This window comes from Trichosurus vulpecula, chromosome 5 (genome assembly GCF_011100635.1).
Source record: "Trichosurus vulpecula isolate mTriVul1 chromosome 5, mTriVul1.pri, whole genome shotgun sequence".
Taxonomy (NCBI): Eukaryota; Metazoa; Chordata; class Mammalia; order Diprotodontia; family Phalangeridae; genus Trichosurus; species Trichosurus vulpecula.
Window position 1 is genome coordinate 265,256,185 of NC_050577.1, and position 25,429 is coordinate 265,281,613.

Sequence of the window (25,429 nt, forward strand, 5' to 3'; positions counted from 1 at the left end):
CAGAAACGAACTCCGCCCTCCCTGTCTTGTCAGTTACCAAGAGAGCGTTCTCACTGCTCTGTCACTAGGGGTCACCGAAATTCGGAGCCCCGCCCATCCGGGCTAGGGTTGGTAGGGGGCGGGTCTTGTTTGTGGATCCTGCTCTCCGATAGGCCCAGACGGCTGCTCGTTCTGGGCCGGTTGCCGGGGTGGGCACGTGAGAAGGAGGCGGCGTGCGGCGGCAACCATGGCGGGAGGAATGAAAGTGGCGCCGGCGCCGCCGGTCGCTTCCCGGTCCCCGGGCTGGAGGGCCCGGGGCGGCGGGACGGCCTGGCTGCGCTTGCTTCTCGGCGGCTGCCTCGTCTGCAGCGCAGGTACCGCCCGGAGCGTCGGAGGCGGCGGCGGCTGCTGCGGCAGGCGTGGTGCAAGCTCGGAGGGGAAGGGGACGGTATTTTTAGGATGGGGACCCGGCGGCCGGGCTTGTCTACGGGGCGTGGCAGTTACGTTACCCGCGAGGCCCTCGGGGCCCCGGCGGGCGGCGTGCGGGGGGCGGGCGGGCAGCGGAGAGGTGCCCGAGCCCGGGTTCAGGCCCAGAGAGAAAAAAAAGGACCAGTCCCAAGGGTCTTCTCGCTGGAAAGTAGCGGAGCCGCGATTCGAACCCGGGACTCTGGTTCCAAATGCTCCCTTATCCAAGGCGAAAGCCTGGAAAACGGAGAGAGCGCCGGGCTCAGTCGGGTCTCTTCCAGACCAAAATCGATAATTCTATCAAGCACGGGTAGCGTTCCGGGCTGCATCTGGGGTGGGGGAGGAGGAGGAGGAAGAGGAGAAAACGTGCTTGCTTCTGGAAAGCAGGAGAAAGGAAGATTGTATCCCCAAGCTGCCCGAGCCTAGGCAGGTACCCCCATCCGCACCAAGCCTTGACCCGAAATTCATGCTTCTCCAATGGAGCAGTGCTTGATGGATGCTAGACTTTGGGCTGGTAGCAATACCCCACCCCTTTGAGAAGTAGGCAGAATTGGGAGAAAAGTGGTGCTTGAAGGCCCTTTTTCATCGTCCTTCAAGGAATTATAAATGTGGTACCTCTGGAGCCTAGCCAGGGTTTTTGAGGCTCTGCTAAGAGGGAGTAGAACCTTCAGCAGCAGGGAGTTTATGATAAACCCTCCAGGCATCCCCTTGGTGGCCGGCTGTCATTCCTTATCATCCTTACCCCTGGATATCTCAGGTCGTGCAGACCTGATGCCAGTTGATGACTGTGCGCATTAGACTGCCCTGGAAGAGGCGCTGGAGGAGATAGAAATATTAATGACATTTACAGTTTAATACAACAAACATTTATTAACTATGTACAAATCACTGCTATACTGGCAACATAGGACACACCGAAAAGTACAGTATAAGATAGAGTGTGATACAGCAAGTGAGAGAGCCGTACAAAGTGCCCATTGCCAGGAAGATTCCAAGGTAGATTGAACACTTTGAGTTTGGGGAATTAGGGATGGCTTCATAGAAGACATGACATCTGAACTGAGCCACGAAATAGGAGAAAGATTTTGTAGCAGATAGAAAGGAGGAAGGAGGGTTGTGAGAGGCCTTCACAGTAGAGGTACTGAATCTGTTAGCTGACAAACAGTGATTAAGTGTCTGCCGTGTACCAGGGATTGTGCTAGGCACTGTGGATACAAATGTAAAGGATAAGGAGACCTCCCTACTCCTTGGGAGTTTTCATTCTATCAAAGGAAACATTACACATGCAAATAAACAATACATGTAAAATAGGGAGGGAGGGCTGGCTGGCACCAGCACTTGGGGCAATCCGAAAGTCTTCCTGGAGAAGGTAGTGTTTGAGCTGCCTCCCATGAAGCACTTATGAGCAGGGAGTATATGGGTGGGTGAGGTGGGGCGGGGGGCAGGGTGTGTGTGGATGGTTAGTTCAAAGGCACTGAAGACAAAGTGCTATGTGTAAGGAACAGAGAAAAGGCCTGTTTGTCTGGATTGTGGAGAGTAGAAATGGACTAATGTGAAGCTGGAAAGATGGGTTGATAACAAGTTGTGGAAGGTTTTAAAAGAGGAGCTTCTGGTTTATCCTAGAGGTCATAGGGAGCCACTGGAGTTTATTGATTGGGGGAGTGACAGGGTCAGATCTGTGTTGAAGGAAAATCTTTTTTGGAGTTGATGGAGAATTGATTTGAGTGGGGAGAGCCCTGAAGCAGGGAAACCATCTGGGAGGTCATGCAGCAATCTAGATGAGAGGTGGCAAGATTTGGCAATTTATTGGATGTATGGGGCAAGGGGAAAAAAAAGGTGAGGGTATCACTGAAGTTATGAGCACGAGAGATTGGAAGAATGGAGTTTCCTACCATAGAAATAGGGAAGTTGGGCAAAGTGACAGTTTTTTGGGGAAAGAATTCTGTTTTGGACATAACTAAGTTTAAGATGCTTGTAGAACACCTAGTTTGAAATATCCAATTGACCTTTGCCGATAGGAGACAAAAGTTCAGAGAAGATGAGGACTGGAGAGATCGAAGTCATATTACATAGAGATAATTTTTTAAAACATTTTTTTCCTCAACTGACCAGCATTTATTTTCTCTTGATCCCACTTCTCCTGCCCCCAGAGGGGAAAAAAAAGAAAAAAGAAAACCATACCCTCGTAACAATTGTAAACAGTTAAAACAAATTCTCAAACTGGCCATGTCCAAAAAATATGTCTTATTCTGTGTCTTGTCTCTCACCTTTATATCTGGAGGTGGGTAGCACCTGGAATCATAAGTAAGTCATTCCATTGTTCTTATATCTTTCAAGTTGTTTGTTTTTACAATGTTGTTATTTATTGTTCTGATTATATTCATTTAACTCTGCATCACTTCATACATGGCTTCCTAGGTTTCTCTGAAACTGTCCCTTTCATACTTTCTTATGACATAATTCCACTACATTCATATACTATAATTTATTTAGCCATTCCTTTAGATTTTTATTCTTTGCCACTACAAAAAAAGAGCTGCTATAAATATTTTTGTAAATATGGATTCTTTTCTGACTGATCTCTCGGGGATATAGGCCTAGTAGTGGTATTTTTGGCTGGGTCAAAGGGTATGCACGGTTTAGTGGCTTTGGGGACATAATTCCAAATTGCTCTCCAGAATGGTTGTACCAATTTACAAGTCCATGAAGAGTGCATTAACAGCCCTTCCACAGTTTGTCATTTTCCATTTTTTTGTCATCTTTCCCTATCTTATTTTTGTGAGGTGAAGCCTCAGAGTTGCTCTAATTTGCATTTCTCTAATGATTAGCTATTTGGAGCATTTTTCAAAGGGCTATAGATAGCTTGGTCCATAGAGATGATAATTAAACCTGTGAGAGTTGATGAGATCAGCAAGAGAGAAAATAGGACCCCCAGACAGAACCTTGGGGAAGTCAGAGATAGAGACCATGATATGGACAGTGAACAGTAAAGGAGACCAAGGATGTGTGATAAGGCATGTAGAAAGAGAACCAAGAGGGAGCAGTGCTGGGAAAATCCAGAGAGCAAAAAGTATCTAGGAGAATATGGTGGTCAACAGAGATGTAAAGTAGGATAAGGGCTCGAAAAGATCATCAGATTTGGTAATTAAGGAAACATTGGTGACGTCAGAGGGAACAGTTTGATTTTGAGTAATGAGTTCAGAAGCCAGATGCAAAGGGTAGAGGAGTGAGGAACCAGTGGTGTCCAATGCAAATAGAAATGGGACCCCTAAATAGAATAAGAAAGTCTGCAGTCCATGTACTAGTTTTAAAATGCATTATCTGTGTTTTATTGTTTTTTACATATTTTCCGATTACATTTCATTTTGGTGGAGATGGCACTAGTGGTGGTGGGGTGCTTAGCACTTCTGTTGTAGACAGCTTTTTCTAGTGATTTAGCTGAGAAACGGAGCAAGAAGGTTAAGGATGGATTAAGGACAGTAAGGTCAGATGAAGATTTCTTAAGGATGAGGGAGACTTGGGCATGTTTGAAGGCAATAGAGATGAAGCCAACTAGATAGGGAGAGTTTTAAGATTAGAGGAAGAGGAGGGGAAGTCAGCTGAAGAAGAGAGTGGATGGAATCAAGGTCCCATGTGGAGGAGGTGACCATGGCAAAGAGAAGGGGAAGAGTGAGCAAGAGGTTCTGAGAAGAAGAGGGAAGTCAGAGCCAATGGCCCCAATTTTCTTGGTTAAATAAGATTTACTAATGTAAAGTTAAGCTGGAAAGGCAGGGTGCAACCAAATTATAAAGACCCTTAAATGATTTTTAGAGAGAACAGTTTGAGTAAAGTTGGAAGCCTGAATTAAAGAATGACTAGCGAGTGGGGAAGGGAACATGGTGAGTTTATATACTAGAAGAGAGTATAACTAGAGGAGTTTAGCTCTCCAACAGACAGAGGAGCTATATCAAGAGGTGTGAGGTTAGGCTTCTGGCTTGATGGAAAAAGCTGGGGCTGATGGAGGAGGCTGCCTTACTCTCAGTAATGTAGAAATCTAAGACTCTTTGCAGAGCTAGAGGAGAGGAGGTTTGAAGCAGCCATTATGGGGAGTATGGTAGGAAGTCTGTCAGAGATTAGTAGAAGGATCTGCTGGCAGTGGTGAGAGTTCACATTAAATAGCATGAATTTCTAGTTGACCCAGGCAGCCTTTTGTGACTTCCTCTTACAGGCTTCCCCAACTCTTTTAGTAGGAGTTAAGAGACACACATGATAGAAATTGGAATATAAATGTAGAAGAGCAGTATAAAGGATATTAAGTGAGGGGAGAGGTCACTTCTAGCAGAGGGCTGGGCTTGGGAGGAAAGGCTTTGCAGAGGAAATGGCATTGGGGTTAAGCTTTAGGGAACAGCAGGAGCCCGTGGAGGAGGGAATATTGAATAATCTTCTTTGATGGGAGCATGGACTATGTTAGGTTGAGTAGTGTGCCAGTAAGGCTGCAGTGTTCGATTGGTGCCAGATTGTGGTAGGCAAAATAGTTGGGAGTCATTGGAGGTTTTTTGAGCAGGCCAATAATTTGTTGACATATGTGCATTAATTTGGTAGTGTTATATGGGAAGGATTGAAATGGGACGATGCCTCAGGAGACTAGGAGATTCAAATTGTGATTATTGCAGTACTAATAGAGGCCTGAATTTTATTTTTATTTTTATGTGTATGTATGTGTGTGTGTATAGGTATATGTATACACACACACACACATCATATATATATATAAAAAATATGGGGGTGGGGGGCAAGGGGAATAGTGGGAGTGGGGGGGGGGCTAATTTAACTATACTATTCCCATGCCCAAGAATCTTCAGTGGTTCAGTTTCTCTAAGATAAAATACCAACTCTTGAGATTGGCATTTCAAGTCCTTCCCAGTTTAACTCTAGCCTCATTTTGCAGGCTTGTTTTTATTTTTTAATAATTTTTTCAATTACATATAAAAACAACTTTTGACATTCTCCTTCCCTCCTCTCTCTTGAGAAGACAAGCAATTTGGTATAGTTATGTAAAACATTTCCATATTAGTCATGTTGTGAAAGAAAATACAGACCAAAAGAAAAACCAGCCCCAAGAAAAATAAACAAAAAGCATGCTTCAGTCTATATTCACACTCCATCCATTCACTCTCTGGAGGTAGATAGCGTTTTTCATGGTAAGTCCTTTGGGGTTGTCTTGGATCATTTTGTGGCTGAGAATAGCCAAGTCATTCACAGTCAATCACTGTATGGTATTGCTGTAACTGTGTACAATGTTCTGGTTCTGCTCTCCTCTTTGTGTCAGTTCGTGTAAGTCTTCCCAAGTTCTTCTAAAAGTATCCTGCTTATCATTTCTTATAGCACAAGAGTATTCCATTACATTCATATACCACAACTTGTTCAGCCATTCTCCAATTGATGAATATTCCCTCATTTTCCAATTCTTTGCCCCCACAAAAAGAGTTGTTATAAATATTTTTGTACCTATGAGTCCTTTTCCTTTTTAAAAAATCTATTTGGAATATAACCGAGTAGTGGCATTGCTGGGTATGCACAGTTTTATGGCCCTTTGGGCATTATTCCAAATTGTTCTCCGCAATGGTTGGATCAGTTCACAACTTCACCAGCAGCGCATTAGTGTCCCAGTTTCCCCGCATCTTCTCCAACATTTGTCGTTTTCCTTTTCTGTCAAACTAGTCCATCTGATAGGTGTGAGTTTGTACCACTGAGTTGTCTGGATTTGCATTTCTCTAATCAATACTGATTTAGAGCATTTTTTCTCATGACTATAGATAGTGGTTTGATTGCTTCATTTGAAAACTGCCTTTGACCGTTTATCAGTTGGAGGCTTGTTTCACACAGCCTTCTTCACCCTCTTTCCGTTCTAGTCAGACTGCCCTCTTTGCTGTTCCCTGAACTCAGCATCCATCTCTCATCTTGAAGAAGCATTAGAAAGATTTTTAACATAGAAATGAGAAAGGAGTTTAATGGAATATTAGTATTGCACTGTAAGAAATGACTAATGACAGATTCATAAGAAGCCTGATGAGAGTGAAGTGAGCAGAACCAGAGCAGTTTACACTGTGACCAGGAGGATATAAAGGAAAACAGTTGAGACGTCATCAGTGCAGTGACCAGGCGTGACCCCTGAAGACAACAGAAGGGATGAACCAGAGGTGCACAAAGAGGCATGATGTTTATCAGCCTAGCAAAGGTGCTGATTTGTTTTGTTCATCTCCACTTTTTGGTTATCATGGGGGGTGAGGGGGCAGTGTTTCCAGTATCTTATGGTGGAGGAGTAGGGATTGATGGGTAGTGATAGAGATTTTAAAAGAAGGAAGGCATATCCATGTAGCATTTCAAACAGTATGCAAGAAGGAGATTTGGGAGGGGGGATGCAGACCAGCATGGCAGCTTTGTTAGTCATGTTAAATTGAGTGTGTGCTTTAACACAGTTTTATATGGAACTCTCTTTTCTTTCTATTCTTTGTATTTTTGAATGTTTCTGTGACATTAAGAAATGAAGGGCCCCTGGGTGGGGCCTTCCACGAGATCAGAGATGCGCCCCATGCCTGGTTGTGGTCTCTCCTTCCCAGAGCCCTTCTCTTCCTGGCTTTCCAGGGTTCAGCCTTTCTGGCTCTCCTCTTCCCCAAACTACTGTGTGTTTGCTTCGCTGTTTAGACGTTCTGTGTCTCTGGTAGGGAGGATGGCACTAGCTCTCTTTTGGTGGGCTTTGCATCCCCAGAGACTGGCATGTTGTAGGTGCTTAGACAGTGTTAGGTAGATTGGATTCCGGTGGTAGTGAAAGATAGGCTCAAAAGGACTGGGGAATGGATGGGATGTGTGGGAGCATTAAAAATGTCCCTGTGGTTGTGGCCATGGGAGATACCATCGAAAGAGATAGGTAAATCAGGATCGGGGGAGAAGAATCTTTTTTATTTGTGTGGTGCTTTCATCTTCATGATCTCGGTAGGAGTTCAGAAACCACCGTCTGAGGGAGGTCCTGCTTTACAGATGAGGAATCAGGTTCATAGAGTTCAGGGAGTGTCACAGAACTAGTAAGTGGGAGAGGCAGGGTTTTTTAAATTTTTACTCCAAATATATTACTTTTCCTTCTAAACCATGATGCCTCTAATTGGAATAAGAGATACACACCCATACTGATTGGTATCTTGTGCGTTGTAGGGCCTTAGTATTTGTTGACTAAAAGGAAAGTGACCACTATCTGAGCTGGTGACATACAAGTTATAAGATGGGGGAGGGGGAAAATCTCTGGGGTAAGATGAATATCAGACCGTTTGGGGTCGTATGTTTTAATGAACTTTGCACATAAGTTTAGTATGGTCATTGATGTTCAAGAGAGGGATCTTGCCAAGGAGCCAGATTCCTATCTGTGGTGAGAGGGGTGATGGGCCTGCTTTCTAACACATGAGAAGGTGAAACAACTACTTGGGTAGGAGAGAGGGGGGAAAGCATTTGTTTGTCATTTGGCATTTTAAAATGGGGCATACACAGTGCCACTGTTGGGCATCTTGCCAGCTTTTCTCTGTAAACGTCACATAGTGACCTGTGTACCAGCCTGGGTTGCCACAGTTTCAGGCCATAGCCTGTGTGGTAAGAGTTTCAAATATCGGCTCCTTCCAGCGTTGGCACTCCTCCTGACCTGCAGAAGGAGACAAATGCTGGTCTCTGTAGGAGGCTGTGATGGGGGGGGTGTCTTCTTCACCCCCCTCTTTGCGGGCCCCCCCCACCAGTTTGGGCATAGTGAGAGCCTTTGGAAATAGAGACTGGATTTCAAGGGATGATATAATTCTGTGATGTCTTCAGTTAGTATCATAGGCATAAATCTTCTTTAGGGAAATGTCATCTGAGGGTTTTTGAGCTAGTTTAGAAACAAATAGAACTTCTCTTGACCCGACACTTTTCGAAAGGCCTGATGTTATTACCGTATGTTATTTGTATCTTACTTCACTCTTGAGTGGATCAGTGGATTTTAAAGTGAGTCATTCTGACATTTCTTGGGGGTGAATAAATATGAATTTTGGGTGAGCTTCAGTTAATAGGTGTGCCTGCTGCTCAGGGCTTTAATGAATTGACTGAAAATGATTTGAAATCAAATATTATAGCTATTGGACTTGTGTACGAAACTACTCTTTATTTTCTGATGTTACCTGACAGCTCTCCTGGGCAATTCGGTTCCGTTGCAGGCCTCAGTACATTTGTAAACGGCGTCAAGCTGTCCTCTGTAGCTTTGGAGTTCACTTCCCAGCTAATTCACGTTTGCGGGCTCCTGTGCTCTCAGTGCTTTCATGGACTTAGCGTTAGCAAACAGAATGGACGTAAGGTTTTGTGAGAATTGCATCTTCTGAAATATGAGCTTGGAGGAAAATAACAGCTTACGAACCATTTTCCTTTGAGTCTAGATTTAGTCCAGCTGCTGGGTTTAAGGAGGTTAGCAAAACTCCTGACAGCCTGGCACTTGTACTGAATTTTTAGCTCAGCGAGACCTGGGATAGCTAAAGTAGGTGCCAAAAAGTGATCTTTCTAAAACCCTCTGCCCCATCCCCTAATACCTATGATGTCATGTAAATTAAGTCTCTAAACCAGCTGGTGCTCCTCTACTCTCCCTTCCCTTTCTTCCTTTACAAATTTCTTATTGTACTTCCACTTAGGGAGACACTGGGAAACAAAGACTGGTTTTAGACACCTGAGTAATCCTACCTTCATCCCCAACCTGTTCCTGGCCTGATGGGCTGATGTCCCAGGTCAGTTTTTTTCTGTGTGATTTTTGGTGTTTTCAAGACATTTGGCTGAGATTCCCCTTTGTTGCATTTAAAATCCATGCACCTGCATCCTCAGAAAATCATTTTTGCTAGGATGCTTGCTGAATTCCTCCTTTTACTGAACTGTTTCGCAAGCTGGTAATCTCTACCCAGGTTTCTGGACCAGGTGCTATTGCTTGAGCCGTGGGAGGGAAGGAAGGCCTGGGGGCCGCAGAATAGCCATCTTTGAGCACCAAATTGACTAAGATTCAAGACAATTCCCGGAGGAACATGACTTGTTTAATGAAAGATAATAGGAGCAGATGTAACAATTAACTTCTCCTAAGCTCTTTGGATGGAACAAAAGGCTAAAAAATTGAACTGCATTAAAAACCAATTACTACTGCCTTATTGTAAGTAAAGAAATTTTGCTAATTTCCTTATCCTGCCCAGGAAATTGTTGGAGAAACCATACGTTGTTTTTTACATACCCGGGATGAGTGATTATTTAAAAGGCCAGATTAATGGTATTTGTCCGAAATTGTGATGTTTGCAAAGTCAGGCTTTTTACCTTAATTGAATCTTTCTGTCCTTTAATCTGTTAGTTCAAAGGTAAAATACAGACTTCAAGAAAATGGCCATTTTGTTCTTTGTTAACGGAATGTTCATGTCTTTGCTATGCTTAAACATTTTCTTTTCCTTCCTTTCTGCATAAAGCTGGAATTGAAGTACAAGTGGTGACTCTGCAAGAATCCCAATTTTATAATGAGACTAGTAGTCAGCAATTCTGTTATAAGAACACTCTTGTCCCAAAGTGGCATGAATTGTGGACCCGAGTGACGGTAAGATACCTGAAGACCATTGGAGGGCATAATTGCCATGCAAATAGTCAAGATTATGTATTTGTTTAGGCCCCTGGGATAAGGAAATTATTTCTCATAACCTCTTTAGCATTATTCTAGATTTTGCCATTAATTACCACTCACCTCTCCTGGCTCATCAGTACCAGGGTACTGTGAGTTGTTATAATTATTATGTGGAGGATCTAAAAGAAATAATAACAGATGGTCCTCACTCTTGAGGAGCATAGAATATTCTGTATTCCTTGGTGTGTTTTTGTGGCATATTTCCTCCATCTCAAGGACCCTGAATGCCCCTGCACCCCAGTTTCACAGCCCTCTTTCCTTTCTTGAGCTGGAAATTGTATGTCTATGCTGACATAACCACTTTTAACTTGCTATTCCTAATTCTGTTTTGATTTCACACGAGCATAGTTTTCATAAACACCCTGAGTCCAGTATGTCCCCTCAGAAGAATTATTTTGGTCATTTATTCCCTAACACTATCAAGTTAGCTGGCAGCCCGTTGCATCTGGATCTAATGGTGATTGAACAAAATGAGTCCTTTTGGAGATGGGTGCCTGTTCTTTCACTTAGGGGCACTCTTACTGCAGCTTATGGGGGGTAATAGTCATGTTGATGATTAAGGTAATTTGGTGGTTGGGTTTTTTAAAATCTATTTTTCTTTATTTTATTGTTTGATGCAAAGATCTTAGCCCTTGCAGAGCATGTGTGACCGGCATGTTCCCAGAACCAGTGATTTGTGGCAGACAATGAGGAGAATCTCTTCACCACCATAATGGGAATTATTTTCAATCTTCCTAGGCCTAGCTGGAACCTGCCAATTTGCTTAATGCTCTTGCCCTAGGTTTTGTAAACTCTTTTGTAAATAGCTGATGACCCCTTTCATTTGAAAGACTTTTTTTTTTCTGTAACAAATGGTAGTTCTAGAGACACTGTAATAAAATCAAGTTAGTCTCATACACACCTCTCTGTTTCATGTTGTTGCATATAGAAAACATTCTTTGTCAGTTTTTTTTTTAGTTACTATAACTTTCAACACTTCTGATTAGTCTTGTGGGAAAAACCCCAGCGGTGATGATGGTTTAACATTGTGGCTATGTGTTTGTCGACTTTGGAAATTCATCTTTCCTTCCCTTCTCTTTCTTCCCTTCACCTCCTGACTGACAGATTCGGGTAAATAGCTCCAGAGTGGTGAGAGTTACGCAAGTGGAAAATGAAGAGAAGCTGAAAGAACTAGAGCAGTTCAGTCTCTGGAACTTGTTCTCATCCTTCCTGAAGGAGAAGCTGAACGACACCTATGTCAATGTGGACCTCTACAGCACCAAGGTCTGCCTCAAAGTTGAGGTCCTTGAGAAGGACACGGAGTACAGCATCAGCCTGTCCCGAAGTAAGCCTCCTCTCCACTAGGGCCTTCTTTTCCATCTTAGGGAACTTCAAGGTCAGGAATCTCAAGTGCAATCATGCAAACAAGTGGGGAGGAAGACAACCTAGCAGCACCCGATCTCAGACTATCCCCCAAAGCAGTAATCATCAAAATGGTTTGGTACTGGTTAAAAAATAGAGAGCTCAGTCGGGGAACCAATCAAGTATATACTGGATAAATGGAAGACCTCGACCAATGGAGTCAGGACTTATTACTTGACCAACACTGTTGAGAAAACTGGACAGGACTCTGGCAGAAATTAGGTTCAGACCAACACCTCATGAACCATGTACCAAGATAAGATCCAAGTGGATACATAACCTAGATATCAAAGGTCAAATCATAGGAGTTAGAGGAGCAAGGAGGAAATGGTTTTACCGGGCTGGAAGAAGTTCTGAGCTTCAGAGATTCTGATTAGTTTATCAGAAGACTCCATCCCCATTAGGATACTACCACCTGGGCTCTAATTGCTTCTCATCAAGTTAAGTCTTTCACTGACGAGAGTGAAAATCCTGAGGTGGGTTGGCCATTACCTCTTAGGTGATTTTATTAGGTTAGAGAGCACTCTTTAAAAATTTTTTAAGGAACTTTTTATTGAAACCTTTTGTTTTTATATCAGCTGTATTTCCCATTGTGATCCCCCTCCTCTTAGAGAGTAATCTTTTATAACAGCAAATTAAAAATTGGAAAAAATAGTTTAGTTAACCATCATATCAAGAAGTCTAACATCATATGCAATGTTTTATACATGTGGGCCCCCACTTGTACAAAGAAGCTGGGAGAGGGAGAGGTACCTTCTCATATGAAAGAGGATTCTTAGAGTTATCTAGGACTCCCTCCTTAGCCAAGCTTGTGAAGATTTATGCTCCTGACTGTTAGTATCCATTTGCTGATATGTTCTCTGCTCTTCAGAGCACATCAGAAAGGTTGGCACGATTCCTGCCCTCTCTGGAGTATTTACATTGAAATGTTTAAGCATTTAGAGGAAAAAATGGATATTTAAACGTAAAACAAGGGTACAATTCAAGATGAACATTGTACCTAAGAAAAGAGAATATTTTCATGCTGCAGTCGAGTGGTGTTAGTCATCAGGATCTGGTAAGAGGGAAGGTGGCCAAGGTTATGCTCTCTTGGAGAAAGGATGTCCTCGGTATGATCCTCTGGCTTCTGTGGTTACTTCAGAGGACACTTGGGATGGGATGTCACCTCTACCACTGTTGATGTACCCTGCCAGCTGGCCTGAGGAACAGTGACTCTTCTGCTGGTGTCAGGACTGGCCTGGTTTGGGATACTTAGCGTTGGAACTGTTGAAGTGTCTAGCGTGCCCAAGCCCAGTGATGATGGGATGGGATTCACTGGGGCCTTTTCTAGTGAAGCTCTCCTGTTAGTGAGAAGTGGTGTTGGGTAGGGAGAGGTGCCAAGACAGGGACCAGTGGGAGCTCCTGACATCAGGACCAAAATTCCAAGGAACAGCTGCTGAACCCAGCCTGAGGAAGCCTCAGAGCTTGAGAATCAGAGTAGCGAAGACCCCTTGTGGTCAGTCAAGAGAAGGACGGATGGCATTTCACCTAATAGGAGTCTCAGTTTTCTAGGTAAGAAGTAACCAAAATTTTAAAAAGATCTTCAAGAAAGTATAGACTGGGCAGAGATGGAATTACCCTGTGTCTCTGGAAACATGCCTTCTGTGAGGCAGTGCGGCAGATGGAGGCCTCTCCAGACCTAGGGGTCTGGAGTCAGGAAGACCGGAGTTCAGACTCGGCCCCTGAGCAAGTCACTCAAGCTCTGTTGGCTTCACCTCCCTGGACTATAACCTGGGGATAATAATAGCACTGACCTCGAAGGGTTGTCGTATCGATTCTCTCTCCTTCTCCCGGTGTTTATGCTGCTGTTTGGATGGGCTATAGTCTAACATGGCTAAAAATGACCTTGTATTATGTATTTCCTTAGATATTCAGCCTTTCATTTAAGTATATGTTTAATTTTTTCCCCCCAGGATTTGACCCCAAACTCTTCCTAGTTTTCCTCCTTGGACTTTTGCTCTTCTTTTGCGGGGACTTACTAAGCAGGTAGGTTGCCCATCAGGGTGTGCAGCTCTTCTGGGCTCAGAATTCAATTGCTTTGCTATTTCCATAAAAGCAATAAACACTTTCGTTCCTAATCCTGGAATTTATTTGGCTAGCCTCTGCCTGGTATGGAGAAGTCATCCATTTTCTAGCGTGTGATGTTTTTATTGTCTTGTGTTCATTGAGATCGACAGCAGTGTAACTTCTTGATAGATTGGGCCATTATGGTATTCATCTACAGCTAGGAAGATTATATTAAGTTGTAAGACAGGATAGCCCTCAAAAATAATCTTTTGTAAAATTAACAAATTTTTTTCTTTATGATGATATTCTCTGAGTCAGGCTGTTGGGTAGACTGCTAGGAACTTAACTTTATGGTACTACATACCTCTAAGCTCTGCGTATAAACATAAAGACGTATAGATGATTAATAATAAACACTGAGCAAAGATGAAAGTAAATATTAATAATTTATACTTTAGGGATCCATGTTTTCAGAAATATGTTACTTCTACCAGTGCATATTACAACTCCTTCATTTCTTAATAGATGGTTTAATGAGGGTTTATCTAGTCTAACCTCCCTCTCCATATTGGAGCCCCTCCTATAATATCCCCGCCTGTCTCTCTTTGGACACTTGTAGTAACTGGGAACTCAGGAGGCTGTTGAGCAGACAGTTCTGGAAGAGCCATTGTGGGGACCTGTGCCCTATTCCTGGCTCTATCTCTAGGCGAGGCCATTCATTGTTATACAACCTTCTTGGCTCCTCTGAAAGGGAATAGTTTACTTGCCTGCTCCATATAAGCAAGATTTTTACTAAATCCAGGTGAGGACAGGAGCACAGAAAGCAGTGTCTCTTTGAAGGGCCTTGCATTGCTAACACTAAAATCCCCAGTTAGATTCAGTACCCACTGCTTTGGGCCAGTCCTCTGGTCTGAAAGGCAAGTTTTAAACACAGGTGGACCCCCCACTGGCTCTTCCTTGGTTTTGTTTTCTTGTTTCTTTCTACTTTTTGATTAATCTTACTGCACTAATTCAGTTCAAGAAACATTGATTAAGTGCCCAAAATGCACTAGGCACTGTGCATAGTGCTAAATTGTGATTGTGATAAATTGTAATAAATTAATTAAATAAACAAATCCTTTGTTTGGGCAGATAATCACCCTCTAATATATCATTTGGGGGAAGTAATTTGGATTTCCATGTATTGGTTTTTCTTGAAGCAGGTAACTTGTCAACATACCAGAAACTTTGGGGGAAGAATAAAGAATGGAGTGGCATCAGGGTAGATGTGGATACGAAGGCAGAAATGAGATGGCCTCTGCTCTTGAGACACTTACATTCTACTAGAGGGGCTACAAGATGTACATAGATAAGTAAATGCAAGATACAAATTGATTTTAGGAGAGCAAGTGCACTTAATATCATATGAGTAGCTGATGGCATTTTGAGGCCTAATAATGAAAAATAAGGACATTTTCTCTTAAATGTTTTCATGTTTTCTTGGGAGGGGGGTGATTGTATGTCAGTAACACTACTTAATACTTACAGAGACTAATTAATCCTTTATGCATAAAACAAATCTGAGTAGTGTCTTGAAATTCTTTTGTCTTTGCAGAAGTCAGATTTTCTACTACTCCACTGGGATGAGCCTGGGGATTTTGGCCTCTCTGCTAATTTTGATTTTCCTGATGTCCAAGTTCATGCCCAAGGTGAGTAGAACTGTTTCCATGTGCATTTATTGGGGTTGGGGGGGGAGTGCCATGTACATGTAGTTTAGATTTAATATTAAATTTATTTTAAATAAATTTAAAGAAATAAAATTTTATTAAATTTAATAAAATTTCAAGGATTGTCTTAGAAAATGGGAATTGGTGGTTGATCAATTTTTGGCTAATACCCTTATCCAGAAAGGTATTTATTATATATGTTATTGGAGAAACTGGCTATCAGATTTTTTTTTTCATAATTAATCGGGAGTTTAGTAGGAAGTGGAAGTTTCTCCATCTGTTAATTATGTAACTGCTCTTAAAGTATTTAGCATATTATCTTACCTCCTTTGAAGTTCGACCTCTTTAAGAGTAACAGGGTTTTGTGAAACTTTTCAGTGGGCAGCATTTAATCATTTCATTTTTAAAAATTACAGTTCTAGTTTGCTTCTCTTATATGTAGAAAGTCTGTTGTGGTAACTTTTTGCTTTCACTCCTACCCTTCTGTCCTAGAAAAGTCCCCTCTACATCATCTTGGTTGGAGGCTGGTCCATTTCTTTGTACCTAATACAGCTGGTTTTTAAAAACTTACAAGAAATCTGCAGGTTTTATTGGCAGTATCTTTTAAGTAAGTGTTTAGTCTTGCTATTCTATTTTATGCATACATTAAGATACTTAAGTTTACTTTGTGCTACGAATGGTGTTGTCAAAGGAATTAATGCCATGTGTCATTTTTATTGTTCATGCCTTAGCCTCCAGTCCTCATGTATTTATACTCCCTTTACAATTATCTTCTATGCTTAAAGTAAAATGTTTCTAGGGATAGAGCTTGAATTTGTTTCATTTACATAATAGGTGTATTTTTAGAGTTGTAAGTTGAATTTTTGTAAATTTATTCATTTTAAGTATGCTAGAGGAGCAAAGTATTACCTGAAGAATCCTGTGGTAAATTAATTTTTAAATAAACAAATCCCTTTTTTTGGCAGATAATTATTGTTTGGGGGGAAGTAATTTGGATTTCTATATTTTGGTTTTTCTTAAACCAGGTAACTTGTTAACACACCAGAAACTTTGGGGGAGGAATAAAGAATGGAGTGGCATCAAAGTAGACACATCTTACTTTTAGAAGAGAGGGATATTGTAGTTCATTAGCTGTTATTGGCTTTGTGTTGCTTCCTGGTTCAGCACATAAAATATTCACCACCGCCACTGTCAACACCGCCGCCACTTCCTGTGCTATCCTTTCTGCAGTGATTCAAGTGTTTCTCCTGATTGCTGTTCCTATAGGTTATGTCCTCATAGTTGGATTCTTGAGTTTTGCTGTGTGTTACAAGTACGGACCCTTGGAGAATGAACGCAGCATCAACCTGCTGACCTGGGCCTTGCAGCTGACAGGCCTGCTGCTCATGTATTGTGGTGTGCAGATACGGCAGATTGCCTTCGCCCTTATCATCATTGCCTTCTGCACTAAAAACCTGGAATACCCCATTCAGTGGATTTACACCACCTACAGGTGATTAGAAAGCAATACCTGCGTTGTCTTTGTTCATCAGCATGTGCAGTCGCCTGAGGCAGCGGCAGATGGTGACCGTAGGGCCTTGTTTGCAAGTAACTGTTACTGGGTTATGCTTTTTCTCTAGCATTTTTGACTTTTGTTTCTGAGTCTAAAGTACCTGATATCTGGAATTCCCTCTAGTTTTTATAAAATAAAAATTGTTCTTGTATAGTGTCATTTGTTCCTGTGGCCACTAGGTGGCGCAAGATGCATCACTTAGACACTTAGCACTTCTACACCACGTTGTGGTTTTCAGATACTTCCTGTTGCCTGACGGGGTGTATGGCTATATTCTTATCTCAGTATGTAGATAAAACTGAAAGTAACCCACAGCATGGTACTGTCTTGCACATAGTTACTCTAATCCTGCGATATTATCTGCAGTCATTCATTCTGGCTTTGATTATCTTTTTGAATGAGAAATGGACATGATAAACCCTGTCAGGCTGAGAAACCGAATTAACCATCCTGCTGATCTATGTCATGGTTTCCCTTTTGTCTATGCATTTGCCCCCCCATTTCCTCCATTGCGGTCGGAGAACAGCATTGACTTCTGTGGCTGGCCCTCCCTCCCATCCTAAAGTGGAAAGAGGTCATTGTGACCGAGGATCACCAAGGGAGACTTTGGAAAGGGGATAAAGTAGGACTGGCCCTCAGGACGCAAGTTGCCATTGGCACCATGAAGGGAGATAGAAAATAAGGATGGAGATCTAGGTGCATGTGATTAATCATTCGCGGTGTTATTTTGGTGAGCACAGAAAGGTGTATAAGGCAGCAGAAAAGCCGACACCCCCTCGTCTCCTGACTGAAGAAGAATACCGCGTCCAAGGGGAAGTAGAGACCCGAAAGGCCCTGGAGGAGCTCCGAGACTACTGCAGCAGCCCAGAGTTTTCTGCGTGGAAGGCCATTGCTCGGATCCAGTCTCCCAAGAGGTACAAGTGCAGCTGTTATCTGAGGGGTTTGGTCACGAGGCGATCTTGACTTCTAGCACTCATCTTTCTTATCTAGATGACAGTGCGTGCATCTCTTTAGCCTCCCCACCCATCTTGATCCTGCGATCAAAGCAGAGTTGGGTGAATCTTCATGAGTTCAGCAGGAGCCAGCCTCCTCACAACTGGGCACAACATGCCGCTTACACCTGTTGATTCCAAATTTTTGTAACCTTGAGATGAGAGGCCTGTTAAATTAAATCGTTTCGTAGCTTGCATTCTTGCCATGTTCTCTCAGAGCTGTGTTTTTTTCCCTCGTCTCGGGAGCGAGTGTACCAGTGAGTAAGTAAGGCTGAAACACTCGCTGTCCTGCCAGCATAAAGTTTATAGTTTCTAGGTCCATAAAGCAGTAAACAGCTGTAAATGTGTAATGTTCCTTAGTCCCTTCTTATCAGGATTATGGATGACTAAAGGAAATAGAGGGCTGCTGTGACTAAAGGCAAGCAGACTTATTGCTTGTTAAGCGTGGTTGAGACGCAGGGAAGTCTGGGTGTGGTGGCGCACCTCTCTGTCTTCTTTTTCTTTATGCCTTGATCTCCCTATCTATATGTTGAGCAGGAGCAGGCTGGCTAGATTCAACATGGCTTAGGAGCTCCCCCATGTCATGTTGCTTTGTGTTTAGGCACAAAGGTGAGCTGAGAAGAAGAAAGGCAGTTTCCTAATGGCTGACTACTTTCTCTGTGTTTCAGGTTTGCTGACTTTGTGGAAGGATCTTCTCACCTCACACCAAGTGAAGTTTCTGTCCATGAGCAAGAATACGGACTAGGGAGCAATTTTACAGAGGATGAACTCTTTGAGGACATGTCATTGGAGGAAGAGGACGAGGAGGACTACATAGGTCCCTCAGTCATACAGAACCATTTAGTGTCTTAGGTGGCATCTTGGTATTTTCGCATAGACTGAATTAATTTCAAGGTGGCCAGAGCTTTAACACTCTATGTGTGTGTATACAAGTGTTTCCTGGCCATCTGAAAGAGGCATGAGATGCTACAGAGATGCCACTTTAGAAGCCTGATGGGCATGCCTTCTGAACCCTGGTTGGGATCTGTGTAAGGATCTTATGGGAAGCTAGGAGTTGAGTCAACAAACCAAAGAACATGGGCACTTCCTTCTAGATGGAGTGAGCTGTGCCCTCGCCTCCTCTCCCCCTGCAGGCCATCCTGCCCATGGTGTTCATGCCGATGTTTTTATAGCCCTGGCATCTGGTTGATGTCTTCTACACAAGGATTTTGTGCAGCTGGGCCTGTTCCAGTGTTCTGTGTGGTTGGCACTGAGGACCACCGTTCATTATAAGTGCAGAAATGTGTTCGGATAGAGAGTGGGGCAAGTTTCTCAATCTCTGCTTCTTTATAGGGCAGTCCACAGGTCCTTGGGAACTTCCTCTGTCCCTGATGAGATTTTTATTTGGCTGTTTGGAGGAGAAGGTGCGCTTCTTTCTCTTGGATTTTGACTGAACTGCATTTAAATTAAAAAAAGTTCATGCTTCAGAGTGACAAGAATCATTGGATCACACTGTCATGCTTGTCAGCCATTTTAAGCCTTATAAATTAGAATGCTTCAGCTTTTGATTAATTCACTCTGGTTATAAGAGATTGTCAAAGGGTTCTTTATGGAACTCTGCATTCCGTTTAAGAGTATCAGTTTCCATTCCCTCCAAGAATTGTCTGCTGCTTTCGCTTTGAAGTGGCTACAGTTCATTTTCTCATCTGAAGTTTTGTTGGTCTTTTTCTCAGAAAAGCCTGTTAGCTTTGTCTGGGCCAGTTGGGGTGGCATGGGCAGTGTGTAACTTTGTCCCGAAAACTTAGATAATTTTTCCCCCTACTTCCCCATTTCTCCATTCAGGGGCCACATGCCTTTGAGTCAGCAGAGAAATCAGGCAGCCTGCTACCTCCTGTTCCTCTTTCTTTTTCTGTCTAGTTCATCTCTCCTTCTCACCCCATGCCGTCTATGGGAGTCAGTGGGAGAGGTGTTATCTAGGCTGTGGTCTTCTCAGAGTAGAATTTTTCTGCCATGTGCCTTCAGAATGGAGGAATAGAGGTGAGGAAGTAGTTATAGTGCTGCCAGTAAGAGCTTCGTGATTAAAAAATAATAATCCCAAACTATTCAAGTGCCACCATTCAGGGGACCAGCAAAGTAGACCTCAGGATGGCCTCTCATTGCCATTGAAGTTGATAGATAAGCATCGAAGTGATCTTTGCTCGAGGCTTTGTGAGTGACTTTATCATCTGGGATAGAGGGACATTAACCCCTCATTTTAGATTTTCTCACCGTAAGAAAGACTGATGGATTGGGAGCTGACCTGCACCCACCAGCAAAGGATTATTAGAAAAGCCTTCCATCCTAAGTTGGTCATTTAAGGGTGGCTGAGTTGCCAAGTGCCTTTTTCTTGTTTGACTTTCCATGATTTCAACCAAGAACCCCATGAAATTCAGACCTCTTAGAAAAGTAAATTAGTTCAGAGAATAGAAATCCATCAGAACAGCATGATCAGGAGAGGCTTCACACTCATTGATCCCACTGTAAACATGGAAAAGGCGAGTCAGTCTGTGAAAACAACAGTGACTCTTTCCAGAGCAGTCTTTCTGGCAGAGATTCTGAAATGCCTTAAGCTTAGCTGTGGACTTTCAAAACGGCACTTCTGAGATTCCACCCTTTGTGTGGCCAGTGGTGTGATGGGAGAAAAGGATAAACTGTGGAGGAAGAGGTTATTTCTAACAGTGATTCCCAAAAATGAATAATCCTCAGGCCTCATGGATAATCACAGACTTGAAGTTCATTCCTTGGACAGGGGAGTAGTCACACAGTGGAAACTGAAGAAGCCAGAGCTTAAGGGATAGAAAAGGGACATGAGTACAAAAGGAATTTCATGGAAGCCATGTCCAGTCCTGGATGCCCTGAGTCGAGTATATTGCTTATCTGGAAGGGGAAGGAGGAGTGGGTTGCTCACTTAACCCTATGGAAATCTTAGACATCTGTTTTCAGGGACTTGTTTTTATTTACAGTTTTTGGTTGGGACCCAGCATATTTTCTTGCTCATAAGCTCTTCCTTTGGGGTTAGCATTCAGTAGTATAGACTCTGATTAAATGAATTTGCTTGCCTGGCTGACTGGGGGGGGGGGGTGAGGTGGAGCCAGGTATTTAATCCCTCCAGAAAGCTGCTTCTGTGCAGAGGAAGGGTCCTCCCTGAGCTGGGAGTGCAGTAGGATCACATTTGACATTATCTCTTTGGAAGTAAGGGGTTATTGTCAGTGCAGACGGCATTTGGTTCTCAAAGCTCAACCAAAGCCTCAAACAGTCCTTGAAAGTCAAGGAGGGAGGTGTCTTTTGTGTGCTGCCCTGACCCTGTTCCTTCTTACTCATTGTGTTCCTCTGCCCCAGGTGCTTCAGGGCTGTGTTGCAGAGATTGCTTTGCTTCCCCTCTGCTGCTTAGCCTCCTGCCTCAGTCACTACTTGAAGCCCCCATTTAATTTTCTTTGGCAGTTATATCTCCTGCAATTTCAGCACTGCCTCGTCTCTGGGTTCCCAGACTGATTTCATCAAGGAGATAACTACAGAGTGAGCTGAATGTTGGAGCCCTGTCTGCTGCCACTACATCAGTCTCTGTGTGGCAAATGCCAGGCCATAAATTGGCCCAAGGGCACTCTGTCATCACATTGGAGATCTCTTGTCTCCTGTGGAGGAGATCCTGTCTGTCTGGACCTGGAACTTGTATTCTGCTACCTTAAATTCAAGCATCGTTGGGATGCCTTTCCACACCTCATCAGAAAACCCTAGCAGCCGCTTTTAATCCCACCCAAAAAGGAGATTGTTCTCTGTCCAGACCTTTTACTCGTGGATCACTAGGGTAAAGCTGCTATGCTGGTGATCTTTGGATCTCAATGTTACATTGTATGTTAGTAATCACATGCCTTTTCTCCATCGATTAGCAAGCTCTCCACCCTTCCCAAACCCAAATTAGAGTGTGTGTGTGTGTGTGTGTGTGTGTGTGTGTGTGTGTGTGTGTGTACGCAACATACATGAATGAATGATTAGACTGGGATCTGTGAAAGAACTGGAGATAGACTGTTAGTCACATCTAAACCTTGATATCGTTGTAACATTCGAAAGTGAGTTGAACAGTTTTCACCCAGCAAAATGATAGAGTAACGCCGAAGCTGACATAAAAATATTTCCAGGTTGTGTGCTGTGTTTTTCTGCAAAATGAAGAGTGAAAGTTGGAAGAGGAAAGGAAATGAGATGTCCTTTAAGTATTCCCCTGGACTCAGGTCAGATTTTCAGGATACTACTGCCTGTGAAAATGCCAAGAATTTTATCTGAACTGATTAGAACCACAGAGAAAGGTAGTTTAACAGATTTATTGTGCCTACATGTTCTACTAGCACTGAAATTAAGTAATAAACCTATCTATAAGATAGACATTGCACACAGTAAATGCACCTAGCTTCTTGTTTCTATGGACTTCACTATAGCAGGAGCAGAAGTGAACTAACTATGCAAAAATGGAGCCTGGGCTCCTGTAAAATCTTAGCCCCACAGTGTCTTATTAATATGGGTTTGGATTCAGGTTGCTTCTCAGTGGATGAAACCCTGAGAAATGGGTCCCAGTTCATAACTGGGGAAGCGTCTCCCTTGGGTTTTATAGGGGTTGCTAAGTATCCCAAATGTTCGGTCATTCAAGAAACATTTATCAAGCACTTGTGGAGTGCTGTGTTAGGTGCTGAAGATGTTAGAAAGCTTAGGTAAGCTGTGGTCTTTGCCCTCTTAGGGTTTAACGTCTTAAGGGTGAAAGATGGAGTGTTCTATGAGCTATAATTATGAGGTAACTTTCAAGATCAATTTACCCCTTCCCTAAATACAGGATCCTTGGCCTCACTCACCTAATGCCTCTTTCCCCCTCAGCTCCCAGTAACCTGTGACAACTTTGAAGGTGGTGACACTGTCTTGAGTCACTCCCAAGAAATGTTTTCTGTGTTTAAACTCCATTTTAGGTCAAACCTACTATACCAGTGAGAGAAGCATTAGATCTAGGCTGTGGTCTTCTCAGAGTAGAGTTGATCTGCCATGTGCCTTTGGAATGGGGGTGGGGGGAAGGGATGAGGGTGAGGAAGTAGTATCAGTCAATGGGCAATGCCTTGGTGCTTGCCTTTAAAAAAAACATTTCTATGAATATTTAAAATGTTGATGTCCTCCCCTTTTCAAAAACAAAAATGATTTCTTTAGCTTGATCTTGACTTGTTTTATAGCTTGTAAATAGTTTTAATAAAGTTTTATACATTGTGATTTTCTTGTGTGTGTGTGTTTTTTTTTTTAATTTTACCACCCTATTTTCGCATCTCCAGGATTGACTTCTATCATCATCTTTCTAGGTGGAGGTTTCTCATTTTTAATGACTTAAACATTTCCCTTTCCACAGCCTCCATCTTTCAGTTCTTGGGTCAGAATTAGATGTACCTGCACCAGGTGGATTAGGTAGAATTTCCTACATTGTCAGGTTTGCAAACCGTCTTCTAGTAGAGTGTAGTGTACATTAACCCTGGCTGCCTCTCTGAGCCCCTCCGGCTTTGCTGCCTGTCTTTTTCTGCCTTAGAGCATTTTCTGTTCTGGACCTTGTTTGTCTGCAGAAAGAAGCTTCCAGATAGGTCACAGGCTTAGCTGTGAAGTACCCGAGGAAAACTTTGTGTGAGGGCAAGCAGGGTTGCTGCAAGCGTGAGGCGCCATGAAGAAAGAGGCCCAATTTTTATCCAGACTATTTGTCTGAAGTAGCAGTCTGAGAACTCTCATTTCCACTATATTTATTGACTATTTTCTTAGCTCTGGGATCCGTTCACTTGCATTATCTTTCAAGTATTTGCATAGATTATGTCTATCCATTCTTCCCCGCTTTTTAGACTCCATGGAAATAAATTGGCCATTTTTAAAGACAGAGTGGGAGGACAGAAGAAAAAAGATATGATGCAGTCTCTATGCAAGTTTATGTAAATTACTAAACACTGGTGGGACTGACATCTCCACCCCCTCCCTTTCTTCCTAAAGCAAAATAAATTTGAGCAGGGATCTCAGGGGGCCCTAGGAGAAGTGGCTCACCTGTCTTCATTATTCAGTCTTGGAGGTTTGCTCAAGAAAACTCTTCCCTCTCCAAATGTCTTTGGCCAGGGATGGGAAATAAAAGCCTAATTGCTAGGTGTGACAGACATATTAGTATTTATGCTTATTTTTGTCCCAGAAAAAAAGAGAATATGGTTACCTGTTGATGTGAATTGGGGATAGAGTGTGGTGGGGAGAGATGTGTAGCTTTTAGAGGACCTGTGTGTTTGGAAGTGGAGGGTTTGAAGAGCCGAATAGCTCAGGTTAGCTGATGCAGGCATGGTGAGATTTAAGGAGGCCCCTCTTCCCTGTAACTTAGTTTAGGAGCAAATGTCCTTCGGAAGGCTGATGAGGAAATTGAGATAAAAAAATCTGGGCACAAGCCTTTAGCAATATCCTAGCTTATACAGACTTGTGAGGAAAATGAGGAAAGAGGCATTTAAATGAACTTTAGGTGAGATGAGTTGCAATGACTAGATGGGTCTTTTGATTAGGCTAAGAGTAGGAGTGGTAATTTAGTAGGATGCAGCATCTTGGGGTGGGGTGGCATTGCTAAGTGAGGTGCTGTGTTGGGGACTTAGCACAAGCTGAGGGGTCTGGCGAAGAAGGGAGGGACTGGTATTGGTGATCATCAGACATTTGATTTTGCCTAAAACTAGTTCCCCCCACTTTGGCCACCTCCTCTCCCCAGTTAAACTACAACGTATCACTTTCTTGCACAGGGCAGCTAGATGGTGCAGTGGACAGAGTGCCAGGCTTGGAGTCAGGAAGAGTTCCTGAGTTCAAATATGGCTTCAGGCACTTACTAGCTGGGTGACCCTGGGCAAGTCACTTAACCCTGTTTGCCTCAGTTTCCTCATCTGTAAAATAAGCACTGAAGAAGGAAATGGCAAATCATTCCAGTATCTGTGCCAAGAAAACCCCAAATGGAGTCATAAAGAGTTGGACACAACTGAACAAAATTACTTTCTTGCAGTAAGCTAATTTCCTCCTCAACAGGAGGGGACCGCCTTGCTACAGTCAAGAAACATGTGCTCTGGAGCTCCACATTCCTCATTGGAGACTGACTACCCAGAACACTTTCAGGAAGGGCAGCAGCAATTCTCAATTCCTCTCCTGAGCCCATTTTTCACCTTACCCCCAGGTGGGAACCTTTTCTACTCCCTTCCCCTTTTCAAGCCACTGTTTATGTATGGTCTTCCTTCATTAGACAAGAGCCTTGGAAATAGCAGTCTTCACCAAAGTTGCTTCCAGCCCCTGAAGTCATCAGTGAGAGGAGAAATCATTCACCATCAGGAACAACTGCTCGGCAGCTGCCATCAACAGGCAGATAAAAAGATAAAGAGCCGTGAGAATGGCAGCATCCCCAAGACCGCTGGTCCTACTTCTCACCCAGCCCTCTTAGCCACCATCTGCAGCTCCTGTAGAAATGGGGCTAGCCATTCCAACCAACCGCTGCCCCTAAGATAGGTCATCCATTCTAGCTGAAGCATCAGGGCACCCTGAAGGTCAGAAGGGAAGTAGCAAGAGCCAG

The 25,429-nt window shown here is 43.1% G+C and overlaps 1 protein-coding gene across 1 annotated transcript; it reads left to right on the forward strand.

Moving 5' to 3' along the window:
- The first annotated feature begins 212 nt into the window (after nt 1-212).
- NEMP1 (nuclear envelope integral membrane protein 1) lies at nt 213-23,091 on the forward strand. The gene is made up of 9 exons (XM_036761749.1): nt 213-353; nt 9,927-10,051; nt 11,240-11,459; nt 13,489-13,561; nt 15,177-15,270; nt 15,781-15,895; nt 16,555-16,780; nt 17,581-17,754; nt 18,501-23,091. The coding sequence occupies exons 1-9, from the start codon at nt 227-229 to the stop codon at nt 18,682-18,684; spliced, it is 1,338 nt and encodes a 445-aa protein (XP_036617644.1). The 5' UTR covers nt 213-226; the 3' UTR covers nt 18,685-23,091.
- The last annotated feature ends 2,338 nt before the right edge of the window (nt 23,092-25,429 follow it).